The sequence below is a fragment of the Plecotus auritus genome (assembly GCF_963455305.1).
Source record: "Plecotus auritus genome assembly, chromosome: 3".
Classification (NCBI taxonomy): domain Eukaryota; kingdom Metazoa; phylum Chordata; class Mammalia; order Chiroptera; family Vespertilionidae; genus Plecotus; species Plecotus auritus.
In genome coordinates, this window is record NC_137772.1 from 176,472,926 (window position 1) to 176,491,696 (window position 18,771).

At 39.9% G+C, this 18,771-nt stretch overlaps 1 protein-coding gene across 8 annotated transcripts in view; it reads left to right on the top strand.

Moving 5' to 3' along the window:
• The window catches only part of CERS5 (ceramide synthase 5), a 32,909-nt gene that overhangs the window by 10,105 nt on the left and 4,033 nt on the right, over positions 1 to 18,771 (top strand). For 4 of the 8 annotated variants that reach the window (XM_080662650.1, XM_080662649.1, XM_080662644.1 and 1 more), the window contains exons 2-8: positions 4,781 to 4,886; positions 9,542 to 9,672; positions 10,362 to 10,419; positions 12,153 to 12,203; positions 13,201 to 13,293; positions 15,388 to 15,516; positions 15,615 to 15,721. In XM_080662650.1, coding sequence (XP_080518776.1) covers positions 9,671 to 9,672; positions 10,362 to 10,419; positions 12,153 to 12,203; positions 13,201 to 13,293; positions 15,388 to 15,516; positions 15,615 to 15,721 — 440 coding nt within the window. In that variant the 5' untranslated portion in view covers positions 4,781 to 4,886; positions 9,542 to 9,670. Of the gene's footprint in view, positions 1 to 4,780; positions 4,887 to 9,541; positions 9,677 to 10,361; positions 10,420 to 12,152; positions 12,204 to 13,200; positions 13,294 to 15,387; positions 15,517 to 15,614; positions 15,722 to 18,771 lie in introns of all 8 variants that reach the window. The other 4 variants (XM_080662646.1, XM_080662648.1, XM_080662645.1 and 1 more) reach the window with 2 other exon arrangements.

Genomic DNA, 18,771 nt, shown 5'->3' on the forward strand with positions numbered 1-18,771 from the left:
TCTGTTTTAGTACATGCTGTTCCCTCTGCTTGAATGTCCTTTCTTACCCTCTCCTTCTCTTTCCACTCTGCAGAGCCCCTCTAATTTTTTATGTGGTTGATTTATTAAAAATTCAGTTGTAAAGGGAAAGGACTTTCTGAATCTGTTTTCTATGGGACTCTGCATTTGCCTCTTAAGGGGTACATATGTTTTGGGGGATGATTTTCAAATGCTGCTTTTGTATTTAAGGATTAAATTCTAAACTGACTTCATTTGGCTCTAAAAACCTTTATTTAATCATTCCACAGGTTATATGACAACAGACTGAATGTATCTGCTATCTCCTTTGTTTATTTCTCTCTCTCTCTCTCTCTCCCTCTCCCTCTCCCTCTCCCTCTCCCTCTCCCTCCCTCCTTCTCTCTCTTTCGTGTGTGTGTGTGTGTGTGTGTGTGTGTGTGTGTGTGTGTGTGTGTGTGTGTTTAGTGGGGAGTATTCAGATCAGATTCAGGTAATTTAGTTACTCGGTATTTTCACCTAATGATACACCATCCTCAGTCTATATAAGATCTTTTTCTTTTTATTGTATTTTCCCCTTCATCCCATTCCTTATTTCCATTTCTTTGATGGTTATTTTTCTTTTTATATATTAATTTTGACAAGTCACAATGCTTCCCAACTCAACCATGTTGCTACACATCTATATAATAAAATCCTAAGTTACCGTTAAGGTGGAGAGACCAGGACAACCAATCACTATGATGTGCACTGACCACCAGGGGGCAGACACTCAACACAGGAGCTTCCCTCTGGTGGTCAGTGCACTCCCACAGGGGGAGCACCGCTCAGCCAGAGCAGGCGAGTGGTAAGGAGCGAAGGGTCCCGACTGCAAGAGGGATGTCCAAGGGGAGCAGGCCTAAGCCAGCAGGCAAGCAGGCGGACATCCCCCAAGGGGGTCCCAGACTGTGAGAGGGTGCAGGCCGGGCTGAGGGACCTCTCCCCCGCCCCCACCCACCCCAGTGCACAAATTTCGTGCACTGGGCCTCTAGTGTAGAAAATAAAATGTGTGTTGCACAATGGGTTATATGAGGACAAGGCTACAGGCTAAGTGTTTATGGCTACTACAGGCCCCATGGACTACCCTGAGAACTGAGAGCAGCATCTCAGCATAAGTATAGCCAATCTATGTTACTTGCCATGATACACCAGTTGAGAAGCTTGATCTAGACTTTCTAATATATTTGTGTAAAGTTCATATCCATCAATGATGTTGCAATGAATCACAAAGACAGCAGTGTTAAGTATAGCTCCTGTCTTTGATATGAATAATCAAAGTAGTAATTTCATCTTAATTAACCCAGGCTTAGGTCAGCTGCTACCATATATCTGGAGGGCAGGGAAAGGGCAAATTGAAATGATCTCTGTAAAGCAAGACATATTACAATCAGGTTGGATCATCAGACTCATGTTCCTGGAATGGCAGGTGGAAAGGAGTATTTTCACATTATAGACAACTAAATGCTCACTTATTCAGACTTGAAGGCAAAAGGAAGTCTAGTCTTACAGATTATTTTAAAACTTGGACAGCAAATTGATCCTGGAGAGGACAGAAAATCACAAGAGGCCCTGGCTGGCTCCAATGAATGCATAAATAAGTGAAACAACAAATCAGTGTTTCTCTCTCTCTCTCTGTCCCTCCCTCCCTCCCTCTTCCTCTCTCTCTCCAAAATCAATAAATAAGCAGAAAGAAAGAAAATCATGAGAAGTTTGATTTCTCAGTGTTATCCAGCACAGCAGTTTGTTTGCAAACTATGTTGTCAGTAATCCTTTATACTCTTAAAAATTATCAAGGACCCCAGAGTGTTTTTGTTCATGTGAATAATATCTATTAACATGTACTGTTTTAAAAATTAAAATGGAAAATAATTTAATATATTATTAATTCATTTACAGATAACAATACATTGATTATATTGATAATATAACTAACACTTTATGGAAAAAAATTCCAAAACAAAAAAACTGTGAGAAGAATAGCATTATTTTACATTTTTGTAAGTCTCTAATATCTGGCAGCTGTATTCTCATGTCAGCTTCCGCATTCAGTCTGTTGTCATATAACCTGTGGAAGATTCCACTGTATACTCATGAGAGAAAGTAATTATTATGAAGTTATAGAATTATTATGGGAATAATTTTAATCTTGCAGACCTCCTAAAAGGGTCCCTGAAAGTCTCCAGAGCACACTTAGAGAGGTGCCAATCTAGAAGAAAGGATGAATGCCAGGCTCTTTGTCTGAGTTTGACTAACCTATATGTCCATTTTATAAATTACATACTAAGTACCAGGTAGATGATATAGAATGAATACATGATTGAGTCTGAACTTCTTTAAAGTTCTACTTTAAAATAATTTCACTTTCTTCATTAAGGTTATTCATTAAATGCATAAATCTATTTATTTCATTTTTTTAATCAGAAAAATTCTTTTCCAACCATAAGTCCTTATATTTGGTTTTGGGCTTCATGCTATAGCACAAAATAGGTGCCCAATAAATATTTGTCAAATAAACAAATTTTCTTAGGGTCTGTACAGTTGTAACTAACTGGATGCCAGTAACTCTGTCTCTCATTGAACTCTGTGAACTATTGAGGGCAGGATGTGAGCTAATGACAACTGTAGGATATCAAGTCCCCTCCAATTTCCAGATAATAATAAAAATTATCTTGGCTTTCCTCAGGTGAGCAGGGTACAAGCCTATCCCTGTTGTATGAAAGAAGATTTTTGCTCTTCTCGCCTTCTGCTGAAGGTACCATCAGGGTACCCAGATTGAACTATTAGTTTCTAGTAAAACAATAATAGCCTCCTTTTATTGAATGTTTACTAAGTGTCAGGTACTGTGCTAGGCATGCATCATGTCATTTCATCTTTAAAATGAATTTTCACAAAATCTCTTAGCTATTACAATCTGCCTAACTCCAGAGCCTTTAATCACCTGACTGCTTCTGGATTGAGGAAGAGACCTACATCAAGGGGTAAGAATAGGAATTGTAAAGGCTGTTTTTTGTTTTTGCATCTATCTCTTCATACATTAATGTAGATAAGAAGAAATGGAGGAGACAGAGAGAGATAATTCAGTGCTTTTATCGCAGATATGGCACCAACTCAAAAGCAAGAGTGACTGCCTTAAATACTTTTCTGGATGCTGATCAACGCTGGGTCCAAACTGAGCTCATAGGGCAAGAGTGGGATTCACTGAAACTCTCACAGAAACTATTGAGCACAGAATCTTGGTAAATAAAAAACAAACAAACGGTATTTGCTGTGTATTCTTTGTTCACGATGAGTTTAAACAGGAGTGGGGTTTTTAAATATTTGTACACAGAATAATATACCAGGAAATATAAGTTAAAGTCAATACTACTAGTATTGACTTTTGAATGAAACTTTTGTGTCACCTATGTAAAAGAGAGGAGAGAATGGGTTACAGATGTGGCTAACTTTGTGCTCTGAATAAATGTTTCCCCATGGCTCAGGAACTTTGGTGATAAGGGTAAAAGTTTTTATAGAAGGTAAACAAAGTTTCTTATTCTCAGTCCCTCCTTTAGAGATAAATTCTGGATTCAAATGCAGACCAAGAAAATAGGTCAAGAACACTCCATCTTAGGCCTCCCAGTCATATTTTTATCGGACTCCCTAAAATGCTAAGAGAGCTAAAACTGGTTTTGATTTATTCTCAAAATGACTACATGGAGCTTTTTCTAGAGCTGATTAATACAAAAATCTATGGTTGTGGAGAAGCAGGAGATCTTTCTTGAAGAAACAAGGACTAGTTTCTCAAAGATCTAAAAATTAGGAATGAATTACAATTAATGATAACACTATGTAATCTTAGATATAGAACAAAAATCTTAGAAATCACCTCATATAACACCTTTTAGGTGATAAAACCAAGACTCAAGATTTAAGTGACTTGGCCAAATTTATATGACTTATTAATGGTATAATCTAGGGCAGGGATTGAATATAATAGGTAATTTCTTTCTCACCCTAGTTTCCTTATTTCTTTCTTCCAAGTATTTCCATAGTCTTTTTATTAGGCAGGAAGGTGACCATGACCCAGGATATTTGTAGTTAGGAAGAGCTCAGCCTCAGTTTTACTTTTCCCTCCAATTAAGATCTTCTTGATATTAAAAAAAACTACCATTTATTTAGCACCTCCCTGGTTCCAGGGTCTTCATTATACATTATCTCATTGGATACTTACAAGATCCTTCTAACATTTTAATGGTCACATGAATCATTTGGGAATCTTGTTAATGGATATTCTGATTATGCAGATTATTCTGGGATGGGGTTCAAGATTCTGCAGTTCTAAAAAGCTTCCAGGAATAGCCATTAATGCTGTTGGTCTGTGGACTTCATATTGAGTAGCAAAGATGTTGGTTGATATTATCTTCATCTTATAGATGAAAAACTGAGCCTTACAGAGATCTAATAAATTGTCCAAGTTCATACGGGCAGTAAGTGGTAGACTAGTGATTTGACCTAGGTCTTTCTGGCTTTAAAGCTCTAGATGTGATAAGGGAAGCCAGGGAAAAAATGGAAAGAGAGCTTATGACCCAATATTTCTTAAACAGGTCACTTCTCAAGTAGGCCAGTGGCAAAATCCAGGATAAAATAAAGTCCTAGTTCCCAGCCAGCTGATTCTCCTTTTTCCTCTCCATCAGTCCCCTAATCAGGATCTTTCCTCCTGATTAGCAAACCATATTTAGATTTGCCTTTTGGGCTTTCTCCATTACAGGTTTATTGCCAAACCCTGTGCACTCCATGTTGGCATCCAGGACAGTGGTCCTTATCAGCCCCAACCCAATGCCATCCTTGAAAAGGTGTTCATATCTATTACTAAGGTAAGTGGGCAAAAAAACAGAGAAGATTCCTATGAGGGATTGCCCCATAAGGCAGGGGAAGATAGAAAACAAGTATCTCCCAAGTGTAAGGATAGGATGGGATGATCTTTCCCATTTGGGTAGTCCATATACTAGGTGTACCAGTTAATAATGTGGATTTTTTTCAATAGATGGAATTACACATATGTTGATATATATGCGATTTGATATGTATGCTATTTTGTTGTATTGACAGCAAGCTTCAAAACTTCATATGTCAAATTTGCTGAAGGTGTTAACATCATAGATATTTTTACATTTAAAAATGTCAAATTTCATGCCAAAAAAAAAGAGCATTTGTGGGAAGTTTTAATTCATTACTTTATTTTGAAGACAAAGTTATCGTATACTTCGGGAAGCTTATGGTGAATTTGCTCCATCTCAAGATACTTGTGAACACTGGTTTAAACGCTTTAAAAGTGATGATTTCGATGTGAAAAAACAAGAACGTCCAGGTCAACCGAAAAAGTTTGAAGACCAACAATTACAAGCATTATTGGATGAAGATGCATGTCAAACTCAAAAACAACTTGCAGAAAGATTAAACGTTGCTCAGCAAACAATTTCCAATTGTTTACAAGCAATGAGAAAGGTTTTAAAGGAAGGAAAATGGGTGCCACATTAATTGAACAAAAGACAAATGGAAAACCGAAAAGTCATCAGTAAAATGTTGCTTCTATGGCCATGAAAGAAAGTCTTTTTTTGCATCGAATTGTGACTGGTGATGAAAAGTGGATTTATTTTGAGAATCCCAAATGCACAAAATCATGGGTTGATCCAAGTCAACCAGCAACATCGACTGCAAGGCCAAATCGCTTTGGAAAGAAGACAATGCTCTGCGTTTGGTGGGATCAGGAAGGTGTGTTGTATTATGAGCTTCTAAAACCAGGTGAAACCATTAATACTGATCGCTGCCAACAACAAATAATCAATTTGAACCACGCTTTGATCGTGAAATGGCCAGAATGTGCCAGAAGACACGGCAAAGTAATTTTGCTTCATGATGACGCACCATCACACACTTCAAAACCAGTTAAAGACATGTTAAAAGATCTTGCCTGGGAAGTATTAACCCACCCACTGTATTCACCATACCTTGCTCCTTCAGATTACCACTTGTTCCGATCAATGGCACACGCACTTTCTGAGCAGCACTTGAAAACATACGAAGAAGTAGAAAATTGGGTCTCTGAATGGTTTGCCTCAAAACAAGAAAAGGGAGAAACCAAGATGGCGGCATAGGTAAACACCTGAACTTGCTGCCTGGCACAACCACTTCAAAACTACAACTAAAAGACAAAACGGACATCATCCAGAACCACAGGAAGGCTGGCTAAGTGGAAATTCTACAACTAGAAGGGAAGAGAAAAGCACACTAAGACTCAGAGGAGCTGCGGAAGTAAAGTGCAGAGGTATGGAGGTGCGCATGTGCAGAAAGGGCTGGCAACTGAGTACGCAGCTGGCTTTTTCAATCCGCAGGGAGACACAAGCTCCCAACTGCTCTGAACTCCAGTTCCGGGCGAGACTCTGGGGACCCAGACTCATACGGGGAGAAACTGGACTGTCTGGCATCGGGCGGAACTCGAGGGCAGCTTTCTCTCAGAGGTGCTTGCAGTGATTATCAAGGGACACTGAGACCCGGGGGCCTCTTAGGGCAGGGCTGATGGGAAGCCATTGCTGTTTGCTCCGCCCTGAGACTCCACCCCACCCAGGCTGTGCGCAGAGGCTTTTGCATATGAATGGCCTATTCCTTTGAAATGTAAACTTATCTAACAAACTGCAGCTGAGTCAGAGAAACCCAGAACATCCAAAAGAAGGCCCAAGGCCCCGCAGCAGCTTGCATTGCTTCACAGCTGGGCCTCATCTGGGCACCTCCAAAACCCAAACAAAGAAGAGGAATCTGCAGATCTCTCCCGTAGCTCCTGCTGGATGGCCTCAGGCAGAGGCTAAATTAGCACCTCCTTGGAGATCCAAGAGCCAATGTACCCAGGGGTCAGAGTAGGACCATCCAGATTACAACTCCTCAGATCCATAGGGACAAACTCAGGGGGCAGACTCAGTGAGCGCCAAAGCCCCACTGAAGCAAGTCTTGCCTCATAAGGGTTTCTCCAGCACAGAAGTTCTCCCATTGTAGACACAGCTGATCCTCGCAGCCAGTTGGCCGGGAGGTCAATTCCTCCCAGTGATACCAACAACAATCAAGGCTTAACTACAACAAGACTGCGCACACAGCCCACAAAGGGGTGCACCAAGAGTGTCCACCTGAGGTAACTGGGGAGGCTGAACCACTGGACTCTATAGGACACCTAGCACACAAAGCCAGTCTGTCAACTCAGGGAAGCAACCAAAATGCAGAGACAAAGAAACAGGTCACAAATGAAAGAAATGGAGAAAAGCAAACGACTGGATATAGAGTTCAAAACCACGGTTATAAGGCTTTTCAAGAATCTTCTAGAAAAGGCCAATAAATTTAGTGAGAACCTCGAGGATATGAAAAAGGACCAACAGGAAATTAAGCATACACTGACTGAAATAAAGAATAATATACAGAGATCCAACAGCAGACTAGAGAATCTCAAGAATCAAGTCAAAGCCCTAACCGGTTTGGCTCAGTGGATAGAGCGTCGGCCTGAGGACTCAAGGGTCCCAGGTTCGATTCCGGCCAAGGGCATGTACCTTGGTTGCAGGCACATACCCAGTGGGGAGTGTTCAGAGGGCGGCTGGTCGATGTTTCTCTCTCATCGATGTTTCTGACTCTCTGTCCTTCTCCCTTCCACTCTGTGAAGAATCAATAAAATATATTAAAAAAAAAAAAAAAAGAATCAAGTCAAAGATTTGAAATACAAAGAAGCAAAAAACACCCAACCAGAAAAGCAAAAAGAAAAAAAGAATTCAAAAATATGAGGTTAGTGTATGGAGCCTTTGGGACAACTTCAAGCGTACCAACATCAGAATTATGGGGGTGCCAGAAGAAGAGAGAGAGCAAGATACTGAAAACCTATTTGAAGAAATAATGACAGAAAACTTCCCCCACCTGGTGAAAGAAATAGACTTACAAGTCCAGGAAGCGCACAGAACCTAAACAAAAGGAATCCAAAGAGGACCACACCAAACACATCATAATTAAAATGCCAAGAGCAAAAGACAAAGAGAGAATATTAAAAGCAGCAAGAGAAAAACAGTTAGTTACCTACAAGGGAGCACCCATATGATTGTCAGCTGATTTCTCAACAGAAACTATGCAGGCCAGAAGGGAGTGGCAAGCAATATTCAAAGTGATGAATAGCAAGAACCTACAACCAAGATTACCCAGCAAAGCTATCATTCAGAATTGAAGGTCAGGTAAAGAGCTACACAGATAAGAAAAAGCTAAAGGAGTTCATCACCACCAAGCCAGTATTATATGAAATGCTGAAAGGTATTCTTTAAGAAGAGGAAGAAGAAAAAAAAGGTAAAGATAAAAATTATGAACAACAAATACGTATCTATCAACAAGTGAATCTAAAAATCAAGTGAATAAAAAATCTGATGAACAGAATAATCTGGTGAATATAATATAATCAGGGGCATAGAAAGGGAGTGGACTGACAATCCTCTGGGGGGAAAGGGGTGTGGGGGGTGCTGGAAGAGACTGGACAAAAATCATACACATATGGATGAGGATGGGGGGGGGGTAAGGGCATGGGGTGGGGTGGGAACCAGGTGGAGGGGAGCTGGGGGGGCGGGCAGAAGAGGAACAACTGTACTAATCTGAACAATAAAGGTTTAATAATAATAAAAAAAGAAAAGTTCTATTGGGACGGTATCCACAAATTACCTGAAATATGGGGAAATGTGTAGCTAACGATGGACATTACTTTGAATAAAGCACTTTTGATGTTTCTCTTGAAATTAATCATGTTTTCTTTGATTACAAAATGCGCCATTATTAACTGGTACACCTAGTAGCTTTGAAAAGAACTTTATCTCCTCAGAGAAATACCTTTGGGCCAGGATCTAAGTCAAGTTTACATAATTTGAGTTTTAGGCCTAGCAGCCACCACCACCCCTTGCCCCCAGACAAATCATATTTTAATTTTGTTTTTCCCTGCTCCAGCTTTTGTCAGTATCTAGTTACATAATTAAGATGGGGACCGATAGCCTTTGCAGTTTGGATTTTTAATATTTTTTTTACTCAGCTTGGGCTGGAGGGAGAAGACCAAACAAGGACATGTATAGGTGAGTGATAAAGGTCCTTGATGTATGAAATAGTACTTTTCTGATGTGTGAAAATGACTTTTTTTAAAATTGTTTTCAGAGAGGAAGGAAGAGGGAGAGAGAAAGAGAGAGAAACATCAGTAATGAGAGAGAATCACTGATTGGCTGGACGCCCCACACTAGGGATCAAGCCCGCAAACCGGGCATGTGCCCTAATTGGGAATCGAACCATGATCTCCTGATTCATAGATCGAAGCTCAACTACTGAGCTACATCAGCCAGGCTGAAAATGACTTTTGAGATGAAACCTGGAAAGATAACATCACTTAAGCCAATATAGTTATCATCCCCTTTGTCAAGGGATTTAATGAGATGTTTGAAGAAAAAGGGATGTTCTGACTCTGGTCATATATCTACAGTATCCTGATGAGAAAAGGCTGGAGGGTCTGTCAAAGCAACTGGACTGGGATGTCCGAAAAATCCAATGCTGGTTTCGCCATCGGAGGAATCAGGACAAGCCCCCAACGCTCACTAAATTCTGTGAAAGCATGTAGGTGTGCAGAGGGAGGTGGGGAGTGAGGAGAAGGGAGGAGTGTGAGTGGACTGAGGTTTTCTTTTTGGAAATTACTTGTATTATTAGGACAACAGTCGATGAATGTGCAGGGCTAACTATATTTATTATAGGCAGGAAAGAAGAGCACGGGGAGACTAGTCACCCTTTTTTGGACGTGCTTGCCACTAAGCTAAATGTAGTTCCCTTCCCCAAATACATAGATTGGGAGTGAATTCCTGTAACTGTACTTATGTCGGTAGACATGCACACTCTTGTACACCTTGATAGCAATAGTACCAGCTTGCTCTAAATGGACTTTTTGATGGGCAGCATCCCTTTTCTGGACATACTATACTTATTTCACTGGGTTTTTACTAATTCCCCTATTGTCACAGAGCACTGTATTTATCATTGTGCAAAGAAAATATTAGGCATTATTATCAAGGAGTATGATATGGAAGAAAAGTTGATTAAAGCTAGTATACACTTGTGGAAATCTATTTTAAGCAGCCAAAAGATGTCTCTTTTGGCTTTTGCGGTTAACAGTCTTTGTCCCTATTCTGGGGACTTATCTTCTTTTTTACCAGTAACTATCTTATCTCCAAATCTGCTATCTTGACTTCTTTAGACCCAAAGACTTTCTTTTGAGTGAATATTAATATAACCTCTACTCTTTGCCCACCCAGGTGGAGATTCACTTTTTATTTATGTATATTCTGCTACGGAATTAGATTTCTTTGGTCGGTGAGTGTGAACTTTCTCTGATCTTCTTTTGGGTTCTAATCATGCCCACATCTCTAGAGAATAATTGGTATTGAATAAATCAGCATAAGCACAATGGTTTACAAAGCACTTGACAAAAAACCTTATTCTTCGAAGGAGGAGACGGTTACAGAAATGGAGTCAGTAACTCTTTAAAGTGGGTAAAATAGGTATAATTCCTGCTTTTCAGTTAGTTGCCAGAGTCAAAGAATTTCAGATTTTTTGATCTCTGATTACATGTTTTTTATTTCACAGCACCACCCTATTTTTCTAAATGATATAATTAAGATTTCAAAATATATGAAGCAAAAAGAGGCAGAACTAAAGGATGGGGATAGACAAATACACAATCAGATTGTGTATACTTAAAGATTTTAATACTTTCTTATCAGTAGTTGACTAAATCACTAGACAAAAAATATCACTAAGGATATAGTTTTGTACAACACAGTCAAACAATTTGACCTAATTGACACTTAAAAAGAACACTACACCAACAGCTGAAGAACATATATAATTTTTAAGTGCACATGGGACGTCAGCTAAGATAGACCATGTGATAGGCCAGATAATAAATCTCTGCCTCCTGGTATTTACCATAGGCTGTGTTCTTACACTGACTGTACAAAAAGAGGAGGCAGAATAAACCCACCCCTTATATACCTCAGCTGGCCCTTTGTCTGGTCTGTATTGTGACTGGAAGGAGGGCATGGAGAATGAATGAATGAATCTCAGTAAATTTTAAAATACTGAATTCTTACAAAATATGTTCTCTGATCATAATAAAATTAAATTAGAAATCAATAATAAATAATGAAATATCCATAAAATGTTTGGAAGTTAAACAATTCTGCTACATAATCCGTGGATCAAACAAGAAATCAGAAGGGAAATTTTAAAATGTTTTTAATTGAACGATGCTGAAATTACAGCATGCCAAAATTTATGTGATGCAGCTAAAGTATGCTTAGAGAGAAATTTACAACTTTAAATGTTTATGTTAGAAAAAGAGAAAGCTTTAAAATCAGTGATCTAATAAGATCTGGAAAAAGAAGAACAAAGTTAAATCCAAAGTAAGTTAAAGGAAAGAAATAATAAAAAAAAATAAGTAAAAATTAATGAAATAGGCATTAGACAAACAATGGAGGAAACTAATAAAGCCAAAAGTTGGTTCTTTGAAACATTTAATTGAATTTGATAAACCCCTCGAAAAAAGAAAACAAATCAATATCAAGGAGAAAAGGGGATTATTACTGTAGACACTGAAAGGATAATAAGACAACATTATGAACGATTTAATCAACAAATTCAACAACTTAGATGAAATGGGCAAATTCCTTACAGGACATAATTAAAACTCCATTAGAAGTTATTACTTTTGACTTTTGAATCTTTGACATGGAGATCTTTCTCTTGGTTAACAAATGGAATTGTTATCTTCCTGTCTTCTTATCTCCTCTATCCCAGATGATGATGCTTTCAAAAACTATCCTAGAGCTCTCCCTGCCCTTATTTACCTCAAAGCATGATTTTTCTATTTGTAATAACAATTTAAGTCCTAGAAGAGAAATCTAGATATTTATTTACCCTTCAAGGATTTCTAAAGTCTGTCAAGAGGGATTACTTTTCGCCCTATAGCATAGAGAGAACAGGATTATATAGGTGAGCCATGGGAGAATTCTGAAGACTGACCTGGGTTATCTGTTTTTTCTTAGTCACCTTGGTTTTGGGACACCCGACAGTGCTGGCATAGCTATCCATATCAGGTAGGATCTGAGCACTTATGTATGTGTATAAAATAGAGTGGGGGACAGTGCAATTACAGGACAGATAGCACATTTCCTTGGTATTCTTAAGAGATTAGGGGCTGAGTCTCTTTGAGTCATATATACAGGGTATCTATTTCTGGGGTCCCCATAGCTGTGAAATCCAGTGATCTTTTTGTTCCAGTTCCCCATTATATTCAGTATATTCCCCTAATTGGGCTGGAAACAAAAGCAGCTTTCTGGCACTTAATGAAGTGCTTTCTGGTTCAGGTGTAATTTTTGAATCAAGGGTAACTTGGAGTCCCCTATACTATAAAAAGGTCAGGAGTGGAAGAAGGAAAGGCCTAAGTGTATATAATCCCTTAAAAAGCATTAATTGCCCAGAATTTTAGATACACTAATTTGATTGCGCTGTAGTATGTGTTAACTTTATCTGATCTCTCAAAGATGAGAGCTGAACATATATATATATCCTATGTAATAAAAGCCTAATATGCAAAGTGTCCGACCTGTTGACCAGTCGCTATGATGCGCACTGACCACCAGGAGGCAGACGCTCCAACTGGTAGGTTAGCTTGCTGCTGGAGTCCAGCGGATCGGGCCGGACACGCTCTGGAGCCCTCCTGCAGTCCCTCCCCAGTCCGATCATGCACCGGTGGGGTCCCTTGGCCTGGCCTGCACCCTCTCCCAATACGGGACTCCTCAGGGAATGTCAGAGAGTCGTTTTCGGCCCGATCCCCTCAGGCCAGGCCGAGGGACCCCACCGGTGCACCAGTCCATGCACCAGGTTTAAGTCACCGGTGCACCAGTCCATGCACCAGGTTTAACCCAAAGCCTGTTGTTAGCTATTGAAGATCTTGGAAGATGATGGGGAGAAAAGACTTAAGTCATTTCTTACGTTTTTTATGGCTATTGGTCCTCCATGGCAGAGATAGTTGCAGACATAGAATGAATCTTTGACTAGCTGGTATTCTAACTACTACTTTCTCTCTTTCAGCCTCTCACAAGTGGGCTTTATTACTATTATATCATGGAATTGGCCTTTTATTGGTCTCTAATGTTTTCTCAGTTTACAGACATTAAAAGAAAGGTAAGGACACTGGTTCCCTCGATTCCCAGTAACTTATTGCATCCTCCTTCCTAGCAGCTACCATTACTGCCATTGTGATGGATTCTCTGTCCTGACTGGGACCACAAAAGAGGGAGAAAGTAGGTTTGATGGGACTATTAGCTCTTTGTAATGTTCTCAGAAATGAGACTTGACTAATGAAGAAGTATATTTGAGGCCTTCAGGGTAGCCAAGATGAGAACAGTTAACCAGCTAAGCGTACCCTATTCTTTATTTTTCTCCAAGGCTCTTACATGTGTAAAGCTCAGGAAACTAGTCAGAACTGGGATAGCAAGCCATGATCCAGGACAGGCCTGAATCCATAAAGGCTAAATTTGGCTTTTGCTTGGCATTAGGGGCCCTTGTTCTCTTTCTGCTTTTCCTTCTTGGTGACCCCACTTACTCAAAGAATTTCAACTGGAAGGGGTTCTAGATTATTTTGTTTACCATTTTCTTGCTATTATTTAGGAAACAAAGATTCAGAAAAGTAAGGTGACTTGTCCACATAGTGACAAATTTGGAAATGACTTAAGTTTTTTATAAGTAGACAGTCTTCACCTCTTATTGTTGTCAACCTGATGTAATGTAGTTCCAGCAGCTCTAGCCCTGATCTGTTACTAACTTATGGTTATTTTTGGTGAGAAAACCAAAATTAGCATTTATGGGAATGGACTGAAACTAATCTGGGTTGTTAACTGTTACATAACCTACAAGCTTGATACTCCATTCAGGTGCCTTTCACTCTCCTATGGTCAGGAGACAAAGGTCCCCTTATTAAAATTTTGTTTTAATACATGACACAAATATAAAGGTTTAAAAACGTACTAGAATGTATACTTTTGAACCCATCCCCAACTCAAGAACTAGAATATATCACTGTATCTGTCTATGTGGAAAACATAACTTTTAATCCTTGTTTCTCCTGCCTTCTCCCCACCTTCTGTCCCTCACTGGGCTAAGAAGTATTTATTAGCTATGTCTGATAACTCAGGTATTTAGAGATTTCTTCAGGTCAACCCTTGGTATTGGAATCTGAGAAGAAATTAGAGCTTTTTGTTGTTGTTTTTATTAATCCTCACCAGAGATATTTTTCCCTTTGATTTTTTTAGAGAGAGTGGAAGAGAGGGAATGAGGGAGCGAGAGAGCGAGAGCGAGAGAGAGAGCGAGAGCGAGAGAGAGAGAGAGAGAGAGAGAGAGAGAGAGAGACATCGATGTGATAGAGACACATCAACCAACCAGTTGCCTCCCACACATGCCCCGACAGGGGCTGAGACCCGAACCTGCAATCTAGGTATGTGCCCATGACCAGGAATTGAGCTGACACCCTTTGATGTGCAGGCCGGCACTCCAACCATTTGGCCACACCGGCCAGGACTAAATTTGAGCTTTTTAACCTGCTTTAAGCTATATTAACATAGATTATGGGTCACTGATGTAGAGAGTTTGGGTCAAATGCTAGGCAGCTTCTTTTTCTTCGATATATTTTTTTTTAAAATATATTTTATTGATATTTTACAGAGAGGAAGGGAGAGGGATAGAGAGTTAGAAACATCAATGAGAAACATCGATCAGCTACCTCCTGTACACGCCCTACTGGGGATGTACCTGCAACCAAGGTACATGCCCTTGGCCAGAATCGAACCTGGGACCCTTCAGTCCGCAGGCTGACGCTCTATCCACTGAGCCAAACTGGTTAGGGCCTAGGCATTTTTTTTTTTTAAACATATTTTATTGATATTTTACAGAGAGGAAGGGAGTGGGACAGAGAGCTAGAAACATCGATGAGAGAGAAACATCGATCAGCTGCCTCCTGCACACCTCCCACTGGGGATGTGCCCGCAACCAAGGTACATGCCCTTGACCGGAATCGAACCTGGGACCCTCCAGTCCGCAGGCCGACGCTCTATCCACTGAGCCAAACCGGTTTCGGCTAGGCAGCTTCTTAATGGAGAGTTTAAACAGAATGGAACTTCTAAGGCTGGGATAAGATCTTCAAAGAACAATGCAGGGCATTGAGTTGGCTAGCGTCTCTATGGCCTTGCCTATACCTGCTTCTTCTATTCCATTCCCTCCTAGGACTTCCTGATCATGTTTGTGCATCACTTGGCCACCATTGGGCTCATCACCTTCTCATATATCAACAACATGGTTCGGGTAGGAACTCTGGTCATGTGTCTACATGATGCCTCAGACTTCTTGCTGGAGGTAAGACCCCAATTCCTTTTCCCTCGTTATTCCTCTATTTCTCTCCTTTGCTTCCTGAGAACGGGCTTTCTCCTCAATTTAATTCTTCCTTTCTCCAGGCTGCCAAGCTGGCCAATTATGCCAAATATCAGCGTCTCTGTGACACCCTTTTTGTGATCTTCAGTGCTGTTTTTATGGTCACTCGTCTAGGAATCTATCCATTCTGGTAAGTGTTAGAGCTGTGGAGCTGTCGTAGGAATGTAGCTAATGAAACCTTTTGTCAGTTTAGGGAGTAAACCACCAAGAACCTGATGCCCTGCTTTTTCCTTGACCTAACCCAGTGGTCGGCAAACTACGGCTCATGAGCCACATGCGGCTCTTTGGCCCCTTGAGTGTGGCTCTTCCACAAAATACCACGGCCTGGGCGAGCCCTCATTTTATGCCTAAGTAATTCATTTGCTTTCTTTTGTGCTGATTACAAAATTCTCAGGCTCTTCTTGCTTGTTTTCCTACTCACACCCTCTCTCCCACCCTGACAACACATACACATACACATACACATACACATGCCTCTCACTTCTACACTCACTACTTTATGGTACAAAGTCAGTGACTTTGTGGATTGGAGATCACGCTTAGTCTGAGGGAATCAGCTACCAACTATTCTATATGTGCCTGAGGATCTGAGTCCTAGGATCATGATTAAAATTGCTGTCCCAGTTTTGTGCATATTTGAAGTGATTAATAATATAACTTATTCCATTAGTTCCTATAGTTTATACAGTGGAACCTTGGTTCTTGAACTTAATTCTTCCGGAAGGCTGTTCGAGAAGTGGTTTATTCAAAAACCAAATCATTTTTTCCCATTTTTTAATTAGTAAATTGAATGAATTTGTTCCAGACCCCCAAATGATTCCCTCTTTTAACCTTTCTTATATGTAGTACATGTCTAATATACTGTTTAATCTATAAACACTTTACAAACAAAGAGGACATGAAATGTAAATGAAAATTTAACAAAAAGGAAATGAAATGTACAATAAAAAATAAAAATTTGCATACATACTAGAACTTACCTTTAATGTTGAGAGCTATTAATGACTGAATATGGAGAGGAGGGATGGAGGGATGTTATTGTTGGGAAGGGGAGTCCCCTTCCATAAAAAACTTATCTCTTTTGTCTCTTTGCTCCACTAGAATTTGCTTCAGGCTCCCTGGGCCTCTGTCTCACTAAAAACCTATTCAATGATGTTTGTTTTTATCTGCATTTTAACACTTGTCTGAAGTGAAACACTGCATTGTCATTGAACAAGTTTGTTGCATGATTTGCTGCTTCTTTGTCAGGGTGATATTTCTCAATAAAATCTTGCATTTCTCCTCATTTCCCAAGCATTTTCTTGATTAGTGAAGTAGGAATATCCCTTCCCTTCTTCTCTGAAGAGACCTCTTCAGCTGCTGTATGTTGCTGTTCCTTCTGAAGGTCAGCTCAGTGTTGTGGTTCTCCACATCATCATTATCCACCTCCAAGCCATGGACTTGCCCAGAGACACATTATCCTCCACAACAGACATAGGCTTATCCTCAAAGCCCTCAAAGTCTCTTTCAGCAGCAGACCCGGGCCACAATTTCAGGCCGATTGCATGGTCCTGGAAGACACTTTCCCCCATGCTTTGTCTGTGAGCCTCAAGCAAGTAAGAATGTTAAAATGTTCCTTCCAGAACTCCCCAAGAGTTAAATTAGTTTTAGACATCACCTCAAAACATCTCTGAAACAGTGCCTTTGTGTAGTTCTTAAAAATTAGAAATGACCTGCTGGTCCATGGGCTGGATAAGAGGAGTTGTGTTAGGTGGCAAGAACCTAACAGTGATGAAGCTGTACTCCTCCACCAACTCAGCCTCCGAGCCTGGAGGGAGGGAAGGAACACTGTCCACTACAAGAAGTGCCCTGAGTGGCAATTGTTTTTCCCAGAGGTATTTCTTCACACTTGGGGCAAACATTTTATGAATCCACTCAGTAAAAAACTTGCCTGGTTACCCAAGCTTTGCTATTAGCCCTGCACATCACATTCAACTTATTTTTCATGACATTATTTTTCTTGAAAACTCAAGGTTTTCAGAATGATAGACAAGTAGAGGCTTCAATTTAAAGTCCCCACTTGCATTCCCACACAACAAAAACGTCATCCTGTCCTTCATTGGCTTGTGTCCTGGCAGTGACTTCTCCTGTGTGATGTAAGTCCTCTTTGGCATTTTCTTCCCGAAGAGGCTTGTCTCATCACAATTGAACACTTATTGGGGAACAAATCCCCTGGCCTCTACATATTCTTGAAATTCTGTCATGAAATTATCAGCATCTACTTTGTTAGAGCTAGCAAGCCTCCTTATGCCTGACTACACTATGAATGCCACTTATTTTCTTAAATTTATCAAACTACCCCCTACTAGCCTTAAATCATTTTCAACATTTATTCCAGGGGTATCTTTTAGGAGGTCAGTATGCAGCATCTTCGCTTTTTCAAATATCATTGTCTCAAAAATGCTACATCACTGGCTTAATGCTTTTCATTTATCAAAATCAGCAACAATTTTTCTACTTCTTCATTTGCCTGTGATCTTTGTTTCATGAACACTGTCACATCTTTAGCAACATCAGCTCTCTTGGTGGCCTCTTTATGTTTTAAAATTGTACTAGTTATTGATTTCACCATGCCATACTCGGTAGCCAAATTAGACATGCAAACACCTCTCTCATACTTGGCAATTATTTTTTTTTTTAAGCTCTATCGCTGTTCTCACAACTTTCCTTTTCATTTTGCTACTATCATTAACCTTCGTAGGACCCATGTGACTTAACTGTAATATTTAATAATAATAAGCAGCAACAAAAGCCAAAAAAAAAACCATGAAAATATTCATAGCACAATTTCCTGAAATGTTAACAATGTGAGGTTTAGTGGTAAACTGACTCATACTCGTGCATTCTCTCCTGTTTGTCACCTGAGACACACGTGATTACATACATACATACAGGTATCAGCATGAAAGGGTTGTTGGGTCGAGAACCGAAGTTTTGTTTGACAACGAAGACATTTTTTCCATGAATAACTTAGTCAAGAACCAAATTGTTCGAGATAGGAGACATTTGAGAACCAAGGTTTGAATGTATATCTTCCCTTACCCCTAAAGATAGAAAACTTCATAGGTTGCCTTCCTTTATTTTCTCATTGTGGATGAATATGCATGGAACTTCAACTGAGAGAAGGTACAGGGAGAAAAC